At 43.5% G+C, this 19,485-nt stretch overlaps 1 protein-coding gene across 1 annotated transcript; it reads right to left on the reverse strand.

Moving 5' to 3' along the window:
• Positions 1-16,654: 16,654 nt before the first annotated feature.
• LOC112961036 (dual specificity protein phosphatase 13-like) lies at positions 16,655-19,485 on the reverse strand. The gene is made up of 3 exons (XM_026055853.1): positions 19,325-19,485; positions 18,766-18,983; positions 16,655-16,854 (listed from the first exon to the last, which is right to left on the reverse strand). Exons 1-3 carry the CDS (start codon positions 19,483-19,485, stop codon positions 16,655-16,657), a joined length of 579 nt encoding a protein of 192 aa, XP_025911638.1.

A 19,485-nucleotide genomic window follows, 5' to 3' on the forward strand; every position in this document is an offset into this window, starting at 1 on the left:
CTGATTTTTGTCTGACTGCTGCTGTCAATATAAAATTGACAATGCTGTCAAGCTTGCAGGCTTTCAGAATATTTGAAGGCACAAGTAAAAGGTTTTTGATATTCCTCAGTCATTTGGCAGTGGTATTTTTGAGTTGCCTCTCCCTGCACCTTTAATGTAAGCAGTAAAGTGCTCTCTTTTCCTTACCTTGCTTGAAAGGGTACATATGAGAAAGGGCCCTTTTTATAAAGTTAACACAACCTCTTTGCAGTGGAATCAAGACTGAAAAGACTTCAAAACTCTACAGTAGAAGATCAGTTTTGGCACTTAAGCCTTTCAGACATCTCACAGACCTTTCCAGGGACAGTCAGCTTTGTTGAAGGAGAGTCGATGTTTTTTCTTTAACGTTTTAATTGTTGATTTTAAAGTCATGATTTGTTTTTTGATTAAGTTAGTTCTTAAATAGGCTGGTAGTTTGTCACGAAGAAGTTGGTCACAGATGAGATGCACAAGAACAGCTAAGGGGAGACCTTAGATCTAGAGCCGTGGGTCTAGAAAGAGAAATGAAAGGGAGGGCTGGTTTTCCTGTTACTTCTCTCTGGTATTGGGGCGGTGGGTAAATGAGAGCGAGAGCCAGCGGCGAGCTGCCCAGCAGAGGGTAAAGCGGGGCGTGCAGCCCCTCTCCGTGCCGCCGCGTAGCAGGGGCCGGGGGACGCCTCGCTGGCCTGCAGGAAGCCTCGGCCCAGGATCACCAGGGAGCTTGTCCTGTCTTTGCTGGCTTGTGGGAAGCAGCTTGGGCAGCGCAGCGCTGCCCCCAGCTCCCACGCTGGGGCCATCCGAGTCTTGCAGTCTGTCAGGCAAGGCCGCTACGTGCCAGCAAGATTTTGTTCGGTTTTCCCCCTTAATATTGTCAGGCGTTATGCTGCTGCTCCTCCGATGCTCTTTCTTCCTGTGGCTTTGCGTGGCCGAAGCGGAGGAGGAAGCGCCTCCAGCACGGCACCAGCCCTGYGGCTCCCAGGAGTGTGAGCCGGGCACAGGCAGCGGCGGGCGCAGCCTCACCGGAGGTTGCACCTGCTGCAGGTGAGTTTTAATAGGCAGTTTGGGAACAGGCTGCAATATTTAGCAATGCATTTTCCCAAAGCAAACCCCACTGCCTCCAGCACTGCCCTGGGAAGGCTGTCCTCCACCTGAGAAAGTCGCTGGGAGCAAGAATACCTTGAGGATTGCGAACTGCTCAGGTATACCAGTGATGGGAGCCATCCATGAGCTATAAATAGCATCAACATCCTTTCTCTCCGGCACCTGGCATCCCCAGCAGTCGTTTTTGCTGGTGCTAGGGAAACTGCACAAAGTTTTGAACAGTTTTTATTTATATTCACTTTGTAGGCTAGAATTTTGTGAGTAGTTTTTCTTACTGGCTCAAAAATCTTGATTTTGTGTTAAGGAAAAAGATTGTCATTTTTTTCATTTTGGATTTTTTTTTTTCTATTTTAATCAGCATGAGTAACTCATATTTTTTTATCAAAAAATATATGGGAAAAGCTATGTTGCAGGAGAGTGGGGTCAAGACTAGTCATTTACAATGAAAGTCTGTGTGTTCACAGAAAAAGAAAAAAATCAGGAACAGTAATTTTTTTTGGTTTTGGTAATGATTCATGTTAAAAGTCTTGAAAAACTTTGTTTTTAAAAAATTTAATCTTTTGTACATTTTAAGCAAAATATTCAAATGGCTTATTTTAGAATTAAACAAATCATGTAAGGTGTTTTGGCATGATTTGTGGTGCTTATATTGAGAGATCAGAAAGAAACACCTTCCTACCTGTTGCAATCAAAGGAAAATCTTTACATGCCTATCACACAAGATCTTCCATCGGTTTCATAGGGGAAAAAAAGATGTGTTTTGTTTATGAGCTATGAAGACTTGAGACCAAATTTGGCAAAAGGACTTCTCTTCAAAGTATTTATGTTACACTCTATGCAGTCCTGTTATAAAATGTAGAATAAAATTATGAAGCCTCACGTTTTGCAGCTCTCCTTTCCTGTTAGACACATTCAAGAAACACAAGGTCTAAAAAAGACATTTTGCTCTGGGATAACCACTGAAACACTTCTACTAGACCAACTGGTAGAGCTGGAAGAATTAGACAAGCTTTCAAACATGCAAGAAGGGCTATATTTTTTTTCCATTTATGCCAAGTGATCTATTTACATACTACCTTTAATGACAACCCTTGCCTTAGAACAGCACAGCAACACTGCTGGTACTGAAACACTGTGATTTTTCATTTTGCCAGAAGATGGCAGAAGAATGTAATTCTGAATGATTTAAAAAAGACAACACTGGCAATATAATCATGATTTTAAACAGAAGTATCACTGATATACAAGAAACTGCATTGGTTGTATGGGAGAAAAATGTGATGTGTACTGGATTAATTAAATTGGTATTGGGAGAATACTGGGGAGAATACATCAAATCAGCTATGCTGTACTGTTCCTGTGCAGGCTTCCGTATAAGAGAAGGCTGTAACTGTGCTGGGGGCCTTCGAGAGAGCGTTTGGAGGGTCGCTGTGCCCTGGGCCCCCCGGGAGCGGGTGAGCGGTGCCACCTCCTCTGCAGCCCCAGGCAGCTGTGCCGGCTCACCCGGTGGCACCGGTGACCGTTCCCCCGAACGGCGTCTGGGTGGCGGGTCGGTCGCTGGAGGGTGTCCGAGTGCCAGTGTTGGAGAAAACTGCCCTGGGAGTTTTATCAGGACTGGAGAGAGCAGCAAAATGGAATGGGCTGCACCGGAAGGGTAAATGGTGAGTCAAGCTTCTTGACGCCACRGCCCTCAGCTCTGGATGAATGAAAGGGGAACGCGCTGGACCACACGTGCCCTCTGTCACGCAGCCCCGTGACACACTGCTGCACGGCGGGAGGTGGTACACCCAAGCTCAGAGAGGTGATCAGAAAGGAAATTTCTACAAGGAAGAAGTAAAGGGAGACGCCGTGCGAGAAAGGAGGCAGAACGAGGCGGTGGGCTCAGCGAGGGGGTGCGCGTTCCCGCCCCGGGGTCCGCGTGCCACAGGGACCGCATGGCAGCCAAAACCTCGACCTAAAGATCTTCAGGTCACCACTGATCTGGAGCATTTTGAGATCTGAAACGACTTTAGTGAGCCTGCTTTTGAGATTTTGCTAGGATTTTCTGAAAAACCATGCCTCACCGAGGTGCCAGCATGAACAGCTGAGCTCATTAGAAATCGGTGGGAATTAACAAGCCCTTATTCACGAATAAGAGTTATTACCAAGCCGTAACATCGCTCAAGCCGCCCGGGAGGTCTCCGCAGCATGCAGCGGGGTGCTGGGCGCCCTGCCCGGCCGGGGGACCGGCGCTGGGGAGCAGGGTGGCCCCCGAGCGCGCCTTGCGGTGCGCTGCCCGGCGGGCGGGCGGCCTTTCGGCGCGCTCTCCGGCAGGTCTCCCCGTGCCACCGCACAACCGAGCGCGGCCCGGCGCTGCCCGGCGCCCCAAGCCTGGCCTGGCCCCCCGTGCTCGCCGCCCCGGCGGGCCGTGGGAGACCGCGGGGGAGCCTGCAGCTGCCTTGCTCTTAGTTTACGTCGGAAACAGGCATAAAGGAAACTTATTAGCAGCATTTGCAGCTTGTCTGACTGGGGGGGGGGGGGGAAGCTGTAAAAGACATGCTTAAAACCCAGTAGCAATGGGCCCACCCCAAAACCTTGCCATTTGGGGCCTCAGACAGCAGAAGAGCTTGCTGCCAGTGCCAGAGAGAGATATCTCAGCTTTCCCTCACCCTCTTTTTTTTAGCAACTCCCTGGAGCTGATTGAGGCAAGGTGCTCATCAGGCAGAAGCAATTAGGGAATTTTGCACTAGGATCAGACCTTCTGCCCTGTCTCCAGTAATTAAATATATCATGAGGTTTAGGAAACAGCTAATCTGTTGACAGCCAAAGCTGGAGGATATGCAGGGGAAGCATCACTCCAAACTTGTCCTGTTTCTTATGCTCTTCTCCCCTAGACCCTGCTGCGGGCTGATGGAGAATAGTGGGCTAGGCAGAGCTTTGGATCTAACCTGCTTTGGCACCTCTTCTGTGTGTCTTATGAGAGGGGTGTCCACAATATCCATTAATAAATATAGAATTATCTAAAATAGGCACCAAACACCCAGCATCTGCTTCTCAGGCTGGGAACACATTCATCACTACAAACCATGATTCATTTCTCAGTGGCAGCAAGAAGGAGGAAGAAAAGGGATTAGCAGTGGAGAAGCAAGAGAAGAAAAATGTTTAAAGCAACTTTCAGCTGTTGCAGCAAAGATCTCAAGTGCCCATTACTTGGACTGGAGCATGCTTATCACATGAGAGGATGCTGAAGCAGACCCTAGTGCCTTCACACCTGCCCCCTTCTGAGCCTCTTTGTTTTTTTAAGCTATTGTTCTTTGCTGTGGAATGACTTTGTTCCCAGTTTGGATCTGCAGTTAGCAGCAGGAATCAGCTTTATCTTATGAAGAAAGCAAGTGACAGAAGTTGTGCTGTTGCTGACCACACCACAACCATACAGCCAGCATTCAGGAGCTTTCTTTCGTCCCTCAGCTGCCCAGCTCTGAAACATGGAGTCCTACCTACTAATCTAAAGTAGATTTAGCYTTCCAGAAAATGAACAGGTTTAACAGGGCAAAATATGACTTTGAATCTACCCCTCCAGAATATCCTACAACCTGAGTCTTTCCTCCAGGCTGCCAGCAGTGATCACATAGGTCAAAGCTCCTCCAGGGTATGCTCGATCCTATTCTGGAGATGATGTGAGCATGTAGCCTTTACATGTTGAGGTTTTAGGTGGGAGAAGACAGGACGCTCTAGAGACGCCATAGGCCTCTACTACTCATGGCCTCTCTTCCATGCTTAAAAGGAAAAATCCTCACCTGATCTCCTTTTAGCACTGAAGCACTGACTTCAAACATTAATTTGCCATCTCTTTTAGTGAAGATCACTGCAAGAAACAGTTCAACACAAATTGTTCATCCCCAAAACAAAGGCAAGTTCAGGGCTGTCAAGGAATTTGAAAGCTCTGAGCAGAAGGGATTTTGCAAAGTTTTGTACTGAGTGAGGTGCATGTACCTGAGAGGGAAAGAGCAGATACACACACAAGTGCAGAAGGGAGGAAGCTGCTGCACAGCTGAAACAACCACGGTTGTGGTGCTGGATCTGGTCTTGCGAGGGCTACACTGAACCCTGCTCTTCCCCTGCCACTTACTGTTGACTGTTGCCACAAATAAGGGCTGAGCCTGGGCGGATCAGCCCTGACCCAAAAGGCCAAACCTAGTCTGAAGTCCGGGAGCTCAGAGCTGGCCCAGGTAGGGCCCTTCTGTCTATTCCCGGCACAGTCAGACACGCGCACGTGGTTACTGCCTTGCTCAGTATTGGAACAGAAAAAATGCCGCAGAGCTGAGGTACTTTCTTACTGTGACTTGCTAAATGCTGCCCCACTTTCCCTATCCGTGGTGACAGCAGACTGTACTAGGGTCTGCTGATCGTGTCTGTCTTGTTTTCTGTCTTCCTACAGTCACAAGCAATTGTGATTACYGCACAACTCCATCTCGCCCCTCTGTTTGCTCAAGCCTCTAGCTGATGAATTGAATACTGGGTAGCAGCAGGCAAGGACTCTATGGTTACAAAATCCAGCTCCCTCTGCTAGCAGAGGTGTTGGCATGGCAGCAAGGCGCTCTTCGCATGCATGCAGGCTGCCTTCTGCTCCATTAGAGCTCCTTCACGCAGGATGCTGCACCTTGACTTCCCAGCTCCTCAGTGTGGCTGCACATGCTTTCACAGCATGATCTATTAGCACCAGCCATCCCTATTTACAGAGATTTGAAAGCATGCCTGGAAAAACTATCAAGCAAGCATTTGCCACGTTTAGGCACAGGAACGCAGTCTGCTCTTCCCGGAGGGAATAAAGAAGAAATCCTGGCCAAAGGGGGAGTCATGAGAACAGAGCTATAGTTACAACTTTCTACATGTTTATCTTCAGTCTGTATTTCATGACTGGATAATATGGTGACAGGTTTCTTACAGAAATGAAAGACAGGTTAAATGAGCACAACACAGGGGGAAACAGTGTTTTTTCTGAGCTGCAGGACAGGGGATGTGCAAGGCCTCACCATTCACCACTCATGACATTGGTAACTGCGAATTTCATGCAGGGTGTCTTCTTAAGCCCTTCAAATCTGAGTGTCCTAATGGAGCCTTAAGTATGGTGGATACAGCCACAATTTTTTATTTCTGAATAGAACAGAATGCCTTTCACACTAATTGTATTTTCTCATGCTTCTTTGGTATTAATATATATAAGAATTAGAGAGAATTACTCATGACTGTTCACCCACTGTTTTCCAGAGTTTAGTAAAGAAACTGTCCATGAAAACAATACAGGAAAAAAGAAAATTACCAAAAATGTCTTTTTTATACATGGGTGAAAGATTTTCAAAGACACAAAGGAGAATCTATCAGGTTATGCACCTAAGTACTATTTATGCCCTTGAAAAATCTTTCGCTTACGGTGCTTAATTGGTCTGTGAAACTCCATTGCCAGAAGAGGTAATTGACCATTTTTATAGAAGGATGAGTAACAAAAATACTCAGAGCTATTGTTCTAGAAATTAAAAAAAAATTAAGAATTATGGAAAGAATATGTTTCAGGGCATAAGCCAGCCTGTCCTGAAACTATGCAAATTCAGCTAGTGAAAATAACAGCAGACAAAATGAAATGAGTTGTATATGAAGAACTGAGATCTCAAATGTGATATTATGCAGAAGGTAAAGAGTCTGTACTAGATAAGAAACAGCTCAATGTGTTATCAAGGGTGCACTTTGATTCTGATGAATGTTAAAAGAACCTTTAGCCTTGAAAATAAAGAGGATAATTTCTCTCTAGGCAATGGCTGCTCATGAAAGTCATAAAATAAGAGCACTGGAGCCCTAATTTTATAGTGCTTCTTAAATGATTTTCAAATGGTCCAGCTGCTTTGTGCCACAATAACACAAGGCAGAGATATTTACGCTGGCGATAACAAGCATGCATTAGCCTGCCCAAGCTGCTCTCCGCAGGCAGCCAGCATTAGGTGAAACGTACGTGGAAAACTGACACTTGCCCATGCGGATTGATCACACTTACACCTCGGTTAGAGCGATCCTGGGAAGCTGCTTTTTCCACCAGACAACTTGATTGTTTTCCTCGCTTGCGTCTCGCCTGCGAAGCACAGGATGTACACGGCTGGTGATTCTCGTTCTATTTTGATACTTGAGCACCTGCCAATTATGTGTGCCTCTTAAGCCATACTGTCCTTGAGAGGCTTCCCTGTTTGGAAATAGTAAGGCCAACTCAACCCTGCTGGGTTGTGCTGCTGGGTTTTAATGGAGTTTCACCAGGGATTAATTTGGCCTAAATGTTGATGTTCTGATGTGCCATGTTCACTTGGACAGAAATGCACACATGCTGCAAGTGAGCTCTGAGCAAATGCTACCTAGTTCTGCTAAGATGCTCAAATTGTCACTAGTGACTTTCCCCAGCTCTTTCACTTCTGCATCGCCAGGATTTCAGTCTAAATCAGCAAATATGAGAGGCTGTGACCAACACACCTGTACCACTTGCACACTGTGACTATGTGTTTCTTCCACAGCCTACCCTAAGATGAGAAATACCTGAGGGTGATCTATCCCAGCTTGCCAGTTAGGGTGCATGGCAGGAGCAAGGTGCCTCTGGAAAGTCTCTGGGAATTGACTATCTATTGCCATAAGAGTGCAAAAATTCTATCCCCCCACCCTGGTCATTTCCTGGACTTGTTAGGCTTTAACTTTTTTTCCCTTTCCATTTGCTGATCCCAAATCAGCAAAACAGGTCAGCATCATTTAAAGTTCAGGGATATCCTTAAGTACTTTAGTTTTAAACATGGGCCTAGTTTCTCCTGAAGTTGAGTTTTACAAGTTGAAAACTTGTAAGTTTTCATGCATAGGGTGGACAACAAACTAGAAACATATCCTAAAGGACATAGGACATATTTGTTGCCTTTATTTATCTGAATGATTGAGGAATGATTTGGGTCAGATATGAAATTCAGAAATCTTCTGTGTCCTGAAAGTAGGGGAAAGATAGGCTTAATGACGAAGCTTTGGGATCATGTTCCTTTTGTCTTTATTTCATATTCAGATGGTCTGTCTGACATTTCTTCATGTCACTTTGATCTTTTATTTTACAATGGATTATGTAGGTATATTCTGTTTCTCAGTTCAATATCTAAATCCTGCAGCCATTTCAGGGACCCTCAGCCAGCACAAGGGAAGCAGATCTGCTTTTACCAAGAATACAGTGAGCCAAGATTTTCCCTGCAAAATAAAAATGAATACAGGCTGTGCTGCTCCAGGCTGCACAGAAAAGTGTCACGGTCAGAGATTGCTTAAGTTCCTGCTTCTGCCTAACCCACATCTCTTCTCATCTCATCTCTCAGAGATCCAATTTACAGCAGCCGAGATAAACCAGCCTTCAGGGTATTACATTAATCTCTCTCATAAATCAAGAACCACTTTTTGTTACTAGAGATCCTAGTCCAGAAACAGAGGAAAAAGCATGGCATAAGACTTTGCAAATGGCCAATTGGCATAGCTGTTATGATAGCTGTTGGCAGCTTTTGGCTGTTTCTAAAACCAAAAAGTAACAATTTTTATGTTGTGTATTCTGATGACTCAATACAGAAATACTTTTAAAAGTGGTGGTTTTGACTGAAAACTCAGAATCTTTCTCCCCACTCACTAAAATGCAGCATCATTTACATTTACAGTCACTTGCTTTTTTTCCTCTCCTGTTACAGGGCATGCGGTCTGATGCTTACCAGTAAGCAACATGCGATCCTTGCCACTGATTTGAACATGGTTTTGTGGGTTACTCCTAATCTTTTAGTGCCCTGCTTTCCTTCCACCTGCCAATGGAGACGATATCTATAAGTGGATAATAAGCCTTGCCCGAGTGGTTGAGTGAGGTTCAGTTAATGCTTGTGTGGTAATCTGTGATCATCGAACGAAAGTGCTCCCTAAGAGCAGCAGCTCACCACCAGGAGACACGCTCCCCATCGGGAACAGTTAGTGCCTTGTCGCAGTGCCCAGAGGCGCTATAGAAATGCACACCCAGGCAAAAGTCAACTGCGTCCTCTGCAAGTATTCCATAATAATGACTTTCCTGGCCATAGAAAGTTTGGTTTCCTTTGCTTCCCCATGCAGCGTGCAGCATTCGGTACATGGGTGACACCAAGGCTCCTCAGGACTTCCTTGACATGAGCTATGAAGCTGTGCAGAAGCATGTATGAAAGCTAATGACAAAAAAGCAACTCAGGGTATCTTGTTGCCTTGTGTTACTGTCTGCAGAGCCCAGTGCCCACCACACTTTGAGACTTGCTGTGTAGCAAAAGATAATGTACTAAAAGAATGATAAAAGATTGTGATTTCTGAATATACTCAGAAGAGATACAGAAAATGTGGAATTCAAAGTCATTTCACTTCCGCAAAAACAGTTTCCTGCCTATAACTTCTTATATATGTAACAAGTATTACAGGCTCTATCTGACTACAAAGTCAATGGGAATTACAGGCCCAAATGCTTTACAAAGATTCATTTCATGAAGTAGCTCAGGTCCTTCTACAATTGGTCTTGAAGTACATGTGTTGAAAAAACACACTCAGACTTTTCCTCAGACTGTAACTATAGCACATTTCTTTGCTGGAGTGATGTTAGCCTTGCTAACCTGGCTAAACTCCAGTTGATAATCCTGCCTGCTTAAAATTCAACATGAAGTCTGATTTCTGCAGGATGTTTTAGATCTTGTTCCCTGAGTTGGTTATTATGTAGCACTTTTAAAAAGCTTTTACCTTTGAACCCAAAGGGTCTTGGCCTTGGCCTTGCATATCAGTGGTGGCTGAGAGCCAGACAAATATTTAATAATCATTTGTTGACCACTTCAAAGTCCTCTGGGATGAAAGACATCATGTAAAGCCAGCCATCCCTACTTTATTTTATGAGAGATGTTTAGCTCATTTGAAGAAGCTGGCCATCAAGTTTATGATAAAGTCATGAGGAAAAATACTTCCTAGTAAAATTTACCTTTAATTCTAGACTGATCTCTAATTTCCAAGTAGCTCCTCAGGAACTGTATGTGACTGGTTTCACAGAAACAAGTAGTGACAATTTATGGTACTGCTTCAGGTTATTTTAGCTATGGCAGATGTCCTGGCACTAATTAATTTACACTGGCATGAGTTTGCTCAGTAAAACAGAATCATCCAGTATCCACTGACTGCACTGAGCAGTAGGTCAGGCCTAAATGCAAATCCTCACTTCCTTCCCTATTTCCACCTCAAGAAGATCCCATGAAACCTTATTCTGAGGTGGTGTTCATATTTGTCTTATTGATGTTGGCAGAATAAAGAAAATTCCCTCTACAGTACTTGAAAAAATTCCAGTTTTACTGTTTGCAGTCTTTAACTCTCTGTATTTAACCTGAATATTAGAGCTCAGCTGTTGCATTAGCGACAAAACCAATTTACCTTTTTACTTCTGTTAGCTGATTTTTCTGCAAGTTCATCTTTTCTTTACTACATGTAGACACTGTTTCTATCTATGCATTTCTTTCCTGCACTCATTGCATTTTTTCAAGAGGCAGAATGCATTTGACAATAAACATGCAAAAATAATTTGGGATGTATATACCCATAGGCATCAATGGGCATCTTAAAACTGCACTTGGAAGAATATCTAAAAACAAATGACGGCATTAAGACAATGTAATTTCAGTGCATTTTATAGGGTCTTAAATCTTTGCTTTTTACTACCTGTTGCACTCAGTCCTGCAAATCCTTATTTCTCTAAGTGGCTCTAATAGCGTAAAAAAGTCCAGGTAGAGTTACAAGGTTTAACTGGAAAAGCAAAAGCTGATTTCCCACTCTTGTCACTGAGTCAGAAGTTGAGTGAAGTAGACAGGATTTCATTCAGATTCACAGTGCCAAACTTTAATGCTGCCATGCTTGTCCTGACAGCACCACTATGCAATTAAAGAGCCCTAAACCTCCTCTTAGGCCTTGTCTCCCCAGCAGTTTTTTGGAGTTTGCTGTGATGTGTTCTGGGTTAGGGGTACAGAGTGTCGGAGGTATCAAGAGACCACTGGGACTTCCCCTGGCTGTCTTCTCCTCATCTCTTCATGAGTGAAACACAGCTTGCTTTCCACGCGTAACCAAACCTCTTCCCACTGCAAAATCCTGCCTGTGTTTGTATACGCTGTGATGTTTGCCCATGGGAGATGCCATTCTCCCCCAGTGAGACCCCAGTACTGTCTGCTGTGCTGGTTTTTGCCTTTCTACATTCAGGTCCAGACCATCACAACCATGCCCCTGGCTGCCTTGCAGTGACTGTAAGTGGGCAGCAACCTGCTGTGCGCCAGCCTCATCTGCATGCTGTCGTGTCACTGATTAGAAATGCAGTGAGACTAGGAAGCACATGTAATTTGTAATCTGCATTTACAAAACTTGGTTTTATTTATCCCAACTATCTAGCTCATTTTTAAGCTTTGCTTATTCAGAGCTAAAAGAATTCCCTGTTTAGCTGTAATCAATGGGAAATTAGCCAAAGGATCATTAGTTCCTCCTGCTTCTCTTATTTGGGAAATAACATAATTGTAATTTCCAGGTATTTCAGCCAGTTTCCAATCTGCTAGTGGTGGAAAGAACTGGTTTTGGCATAAAAATRGGCAATAGGCTTGTTCAGTGTAGATGGTTCCATGCTTTCCTCACGTTCCAGAATGAAACAATCATTTGTGCGAGTCTGGGGTATAAACACTGCAGCCCAGGCTCATTGAGAATGTCTGTATTTTTTGTCAGAAATTTCAACTGAAAATCAGCTTATACTGCAAACAGTAAATGTTATTATACCCTTTTATGTGAAAATTACCATTCTGGTTAAAAATAATCTCAGAAGGATAAAAAACAATCATAGTTCAATTTTAGGCTATTCAGGATCATGATTCTGCCTCGTGCTCTGTATGTTCAGTGTTTGCAGCATTTATAAAATCTGTTTGTTGAATAATTACAAAATAAATAATGCAAAATAGTGAGGAAAATTTTATTCTCTTTTCAATTAAAGTTATTCTGTTCTATAGGTTCTTTCTGTAGTGGACAGTCCTTTTGCTTTTCTCTATGTTATTTTGAGGCAACTAATTTTAACAGCTCTAACTAAACAAAACAGTTGGACAGCACATGTTATCGAGTACTGTATTCCCCAGCCCTTCAGAACAGCTCAGCCTCAAATAGCACTTACATATCGCCAGTGTAGGGATTACTCCACTCCTCATCCACGTGATTTAATTCCACCTTGCAGCTGTCCAAAATATMTTCCAGTCCCTGGGTAGAAGGAACGCCAGCCTCGAAACACTGCAGGGCTGATAGAGTCGGGCCATCTTTGGGCGCTGCCCCTTTGGGGCTCGTACGCCGCTGAGGGCCATGGGGATGTCACTGCTGCAGGATCAGCAGGGCAGTTTTTGCTGAACTCTGCTGCCATTTGATGTGTCCAAGCAGGTGGCTGTCCCGAAATATGGCATGCGCCTTGACGCCTCCCCAAATTAGCTCCCTGCTGCATCCCAGCTGGAATGGGAACAGCCTGAACAGCCACCACAGTGCAAAACTCTGCACTAGGCAAATGTTAGGCAAAAACCCTTATTCACTCCCCAAGTAAGGAATATTACTGTGCGTGCCAGCACGGAGCCCTCCCCAGGAAAGAAACTTGGGCCAATACAACCGAGGTGCAGTCCCAAATGCCGCATGTGGCCCCATTCTAATAATAAGTATCATTGGCTATCAGGAAACAGGGCACAGCTCATCTTAGGGGCAAGTTCAAAATTCAAGTTCAAAAGACCATGAGAGCAGCTGTCCTGGGCCTCACCAGAGGTCTTTCTTGCCAGGTGTCCTGTGCCTGACCGTGGCAGTCACTGGATGCCTGTGGGAAATACGCATATGCAAGCACAMACTATACTTCTTCCCGATATTCCCCCAGCTTCCAATCAGTTGCAGCTCAGGAGCTCCCAGATCTCGATGGTGTTTCTACATATTTGATATCTGTTCCATCAGCTTGTCTGGCTACCCCTGCGGATGTTTGTAGGCTTTCACCCTCAACAGCATCCTGTGGCAAGCTGTCTCACAGCATAACTAAACCACTTCCCCTTGTTTTGAACCTGACTTCTACTAACCTCATTTGATGCCCTTAGGTTCCTGAACAGGAAAAGAAATTTAAGGTAATTTGGCATTGGAATTTTACATGACTATCTCCAGACTAACACTGCAGTTTTGTGATTGATTGCTTTAAACAGATTTAAGTCTGCCACAGCTGTGGCTGGGGGTGGTCTTACTGGACCCTCTGCTCACAGACTCCCCCACTCGCAGCCCCCAGTGAGCTGGGACTAGCCCCCAACCCACTTGCTAAAGTGGATCTAGCTGACAACCACTTTCAAAAAAAAAAAAAACCTGGTTTTCAAATCCTCTTCAGAGGATGTCTAACTTGTCTTTCTGGCATACACCTTTCCTGTGGGAGGAACTTGTTCTTGAACTGTATGCCCTCTGCTGTGGGTTTTCATCAGGTACGTTCTTCAGTTAGATACATTAAAAAAAAAGGAATAACAGATTGAGGAGAACCTATGTGAGAAGGCAAGCCTAGGGCAGGAAGGTCTGTGTGCCTATTCATTTCAGAGGAAATGGGAGGCAATCAGCTCCTCAGCCAGGCTGGGTCTCCAGTACTGACTACTCCTACCCCATCCTGGGGTCTTGGAAGGATACGTGGGCACCTCTTATCTTCAGCTCATCTTCAGGTACTGAAATATCTTTCAGAATGGGACTCTCCCTCACTTAGACATTAACATTCAGTGCCTTTAGTCTCCCAAATAATATAGACCCTGTTGACATGTGCATATTCTGAAGCGCCGTTAGTGATGCAGTGTTTGTCTTTTGTTTTTGTTCCTGTGTTTGATTTGCCAGAACAATATTTGAAATACAGTTTTTTTCTGTCAGTAGTGGAAAACAGTGAAGTTCTAGTGTCATGTCATGTCATGAGCTGAACTATGGATAGTTGCAAGTGAGTAGTGAGAAGGCTTCCTCTCCTCCTGGCAAGCTGCAGCAGAAAGTACTTTTTGTTTTAAGAAGTTACAGGGCTAATTCTACTGCGTTTGCACTGGAATCTGCTTCCCTGAGCAAAGTAAGTTAAACTGTATATAAGGAAGAAAGAAGTGAGTAATATAGGCAAGCAAAAATATAGGCAACACTAACTCCGCAATTAAAAACACTTCTGTGATTTCCCAGTGTCCTTGAAAAGGGTTTCTAACTAATTTATTCCATCCACTGGGGTAAGTAAGTCTTGTTGTACAAGATCACCATCATGTCATTGGAGGTCTGGATGCCATATCAGCTCAGCTTTGCTCCGTGCTCTTCTCTTCTGCACCCCTTGTGAAACAATACTCTCATAGGATGAGCAGTATCTAGGAGAGCAGTTACTAATTTACAACAGGAGCAGCTTTCACAGCTGTGGCTTTGTGGGACAGATGTTCAGGGGCATGCAAAGCATTTTCCTGATGGGAGGGTCCATTAATCTTTCTCACATGTGTCTAATTTTACCCAGCCTAAAGCCATTAGGATGCGTTATTCCACTCACACGTATTTCAGATTTTTCAGTGCCATGTCTTCAAAAGGCTTCAAGACTGAAATCTGCTGTAATGTGAATGAGGTACAAATTATGATGCAATATTAACTCATATAAATCCCTATTAACCCTAATGGAGAACTTCAAAGGAAATCCAACTCTTCCTCCATCCCTCTGCTGCTTTGTGAGGTATAAGGATTGTCCTAACACTGTTGGGTTTTAAATGTGATTTTTCTATTTGTTCTTTCTATGCTACAATGTTTTTTCTTTCTCTTGTCAGTAGAGCTCTTTGGCAAGATTTAGGAAAATCTGAACAAACACTCGAATAGATCTCTAAAATGGTCTTAAATATGCTGATTTTGCAAAGCACCCATGTACACTGAAATAAGGAGGGATTTCCTTTCCATAAGCGCTCAGCTAAATCAGGATCCATGTCTCAGCCTCTCCAAGAATTAAGGATGACAGGGGTCTGGGAAGGAAGTACAACTCATGAGTTACCACCATTTAAGTCTTCCAATAACCCTGCAAATCTTTTCAGCGGAGAAGAAAATGATCAGACCTGATGCTTAAAATGCAAACAAACAAGAAGAAATGTATTTACTTAACCTGGCAGGGAAAGTTTATAAGGTCAGCTAATCAATATATCAAACAAGTAGCAAAGAGCGAAAATAGATTTGATTATTGCTCCACGGTTCACCACAAGATGTAAGTAACAAGCTAATTTTCAGGCAGAATGATCAGATGATTTTGAATGCTGTTTCTGTATTAAAAATCACATTAGTTTAAGTAATTGATTAACTGGTGATAGTAAAAGTGACACCCTTAAATCAGTTTAAAACTAATTTGTATCAATTAAGCCTAGCCATTGATGTAAGCTAACTCAGTTCCTTACTGAATTTAGAATACAGCAGTACAAGATGGGCTTAAATCAAATTCAGCGTGTTCAGGCAGGAAGTGAGTCTGGTTTACTAAACTGTTTTTAAGCTTATTTTAAGTTGAAGCTTTGAAATCTAGAGCATAGACAAGATGCCATAGTCAGGTGTCAGGACCCTTACACAGAGACTGATAGAAAGGAATAATTTCCATGTGCAGGTGACACAGCCTGTCCCTTTGATGCCTGCTTTCTTCCAGGCTCTGTACTAATTCTTTGAGGAGGAAGAGGCCAGAGAAAGGCAGCTTGTGTTTGGGCTTAAATCTGGAAAGTTGAAAGAACTTAATGAGAGCTGGAGGACAGGCAATGGGGGGAGATGTCTTCACAGGTCAAGAGCTAGTCTCCTGCTGATGACGCTAAATGGATGCGGCTCAGGTTCACATTGCTGATGAGTGGGAGCAGTCACCACGAGATGGGCTAAGCAATCTGCTTACCGAGTGAGGAGGAAGGAGCAGAAAGATAGTACAAATGTGTTTTACTTCAACTTCCTACCTCAGTTTTCCTGACTATAATATGGAGAGATGATCTGAAGGGAGTGTGGGAGAGAAGCAATGCGTTAATGCTTACAAAACACTTCAAAGATTTGACATCTTTTTTAATGTCCTCAAAATATTACATAGTACACCACATCTTGCTGAAAATATATTTACAGAAGAAAAGGTCTRTGGGCTTGCTGAACTTGAGACTGCATAGAGAGCTTGTTTGCTTGTTTTGCTGAACTTGTTTCTGACATTAGCACAGATCAGGAACAAACCCAATCCATCTAAAGCACCCCAGTGGAATTACATGGTAGCCCTGCATCAGGCACAGAAGCACTATGGCACACAGTGCTTCTAGTGCTGCTGTTGGCTGTGCTCTTCTCAAAGGAACTGAGCTATCAGAATAAATCATATAAAGTCCTGTGGATTTTTTTTCTTTAATTATATAATTTTATTCATTTTTCAACATGCATTGCTCATAGAAAACTGTATATGTGCAATGGTTATGAAGACTGAAACTTAGAAGTGTTACTTTAAATGTTTTTTAGCAGCCCTGGTTCAGCAGCCCTTCTTTTGCCGTAGCTGGACATCCAAATTTTGCAGGTGTTTCAGAAAGCCACGATTGGGTGAAATCCATCGATGTTCCTTCACTGTTTTTATGGCTTCAACCAAGGAGAGGTGGTGATTTATCATGAGATATGCTAGGACTAGGGAAGCTGACCTGCTTACTCCAACTGCACAGTGTACCAAAATTTTAGCTAGTTAAAAAAAAAAAAAACAATTATAATCATAGAAGAGAAACAATACAGTGGATGGAGTTTAATTTAAAGGAAAGGCAGACCTCCTGCCTTCTCCAGCTTGGTCAGAGTAACAGAGCAAACATGATTTATTTCTTACCCTTCTCATAGATCACATGAATCACTAACAATTAAGTCCAATTTGCAACACTTACTCATCTGAGTTATACTCACTTGTGTGAGAAGTGTCATGAGGTCACAACCTGATTTCAGAAACTGTGGTAAATCAAGGAAAACTTTATGGAAGCAATGAAGCTGTTCTGTTATAAGCAAGAAGAAAATCAGACACATTGATTTCAAAGGGGCTTACTTAGGTAAATAAAAATGCTAAAATCTGGCCTGAAAGGATGGCACAAGCACATTAGCCACCAAGAAAAACGACTGGCCTAGTACCATTGTATAATAAGGCAATTTGCCATGACTGTAACTCTCTTTCAAAGCCGAAACTTGTGATACAGACTGAGATAGCTCCATTAATGCCAGTTTATTCATGTTAAGGATTGGACTTTTATGTAATACAGGTTAGTTAGTATTTTATTGCACCAGTGCCAAGAAGTTCAGTCTCTTGAGTAACATGCTATAAATCTTATCGGGTAAAGGTAAATCTTCTCCTCAGGGGCACAGCCCTGCAGGCCCTATTCACACAGGAAGTTCATTTGCAGTGTATGAGCCTCTTCACATGGCTGGTCACTGTAGAAATCAGGACTTCCGAGTCTTTATTCATTTGTTCTACAGATATAGATGGCATAAAAAGATCCCAAAAGACTAGACCAGGTAAGATTGCCAAAACCATACAAATAGTAAATATATAGCAAAATGCAGGCAGAGAATCCACCCATATTACTTGGTGCCACTCTCACTGTGGTAAATAAGCTTATTTCAGCTTTTCAGTTATGATGTAGCTGTCTACAGAGTTGGTAAGAAATTCTTTGCAAATATTGCCCTTAAAATATGCCTGTGATCTATTTGGATATTATCAAAAGAGCCTGAGGTCAAACCAAAAATAAGGAGTAGGTTTAAAACCTTGTAGGATGCTTACTTATAAACGCCTTTAAGAATTCTGTTGTAAGCAGGAACTCCAGCCCAACCTTGCTAGGTGTCCAAACTGTCTGGGGGCAGTCTAGGGCTTTTGGTGCACCCCAAGACATGGTGGGGGAGAACGCCCAACCCTGCAGTGTGCAGAATGAATTGGAGCATGCTCCCAGCTGCGGGGTGAATGGGGTGGGTGAGGGCCACAGCGGTGATAACACAGGGTTGCTTTTGGGGCAGCAAGGTGGGGTGGGCTAAGCTGTTAAGCTACAGCCGACCTCTTCTGGGTAATGTGGATGCATGGGGCTTGTTTTGGGAAGTAGCCATGTTCAAACTCAAGGCCTGACCCCTGCCACAGAGTGAACAGATATAATGTGTGTGTGCATCCTTATAATTCCCACAGGTTCTTTTACCATTCTGAGCACCTTTTCTCCGATTCTTAAAAATACTTAGCTTTTTCTACTTTTCAACATTATTTTTTTCAGACTATGTTCTGTGTCCATTTTAAATGTATGTTTTTTTTCTTCTCTCTCTTTGAATCAGCCTTTCTTCACAGATATTTTTCTCTCTGTTCTGTCTCCTTTCTTCTCTGCCCCAGTCTCTCTCCTGTATTTTTCATCCTTTTTCTCCCCTCCACTTTCTGTAGTCTCCCTTGATCTTTCAGGATCTAGTTACAGCTGCATACACGTGCCCAGCTCTCCCTCCTCTTGTCACCCACCGTGCAGATGACCAACAACTAGCAGGAGACCATGTATTGACTGGTCCACCACCGAGCTTGTGGAATTGACCTGTTACAAAAGGCCGTTAACTAACATAAAAATGTGAACAACAATAATTTCATACCTCCTGGTGTGTTCAAAGCTTTGTGAATAAATTCTGCTGCGGAGAAAAAGAACTGGCTTATGTCAAAGTCTGGAAGGTCATAGGCTGGTACACCATAATAATCAATGGCAGCTCCGTAAAAGTCCTGGCCTCCTTGGCTGTACACTGTGCCGTGGGCAGCATTTAAAACATGGGTAACACCCATCTTCCACAGAATGAATCTGTTGTGAGCTGTTACTCTAAGGAAAAAGGCAAACATAAACAGATCAAGATGAATGCAGAGATATTTACAGAGCAGGGAAAGCACTGTGATTGCATCTCCCAAGCTGTTTGCTGGAACATTCACCAATGCATTGTTTCCCAGGGCTAACCAATTAATTACTAATTCAGTCATAATTTTATCTCAGAATCTTTGCTGTCTGCAGCATAAATAATGTCAATTAGCAAAACTATGAGCTACCTAAAGCCATATCTATAAATCATACTAATAGGCAGAAGTGCAAGGACAGTAACAGGCTGAAAGAGACAAGAAGTACAGTAGAGGCGTTAAATTTTAGTCAGTCCAGCAAGCTTTACTTACAGGTCTCCTAAGAAGAGATTAGGCCATACTTCATCCACATGGTTACAAGAGGGTCCCCTGGTATTCAGGAGCTGCTCGATTTCTTTAAGAGAGGGAACGTCCCCTGTGCATGTCCCAGCCCCCCCAGGGCCCTGTGGGCATAACGCTTCTGGCCCAGACAT

The sequence above is a fragment of the Apteryx rowi genome, unplaced genomic scaffold (assembly GCF_003343035.1).
Source record: "Apteryx rowi isolate R43461 unplaced genomic scaffold, aptRow1 scaffold_126, whole genome shotgun sequence".
NCBI classification, from domain to species: Eukaryota; Metazoa; Chordata; class Aves; order Apterygiformes; family Apterygidae; genus Apteryx; species Apteryx rowi.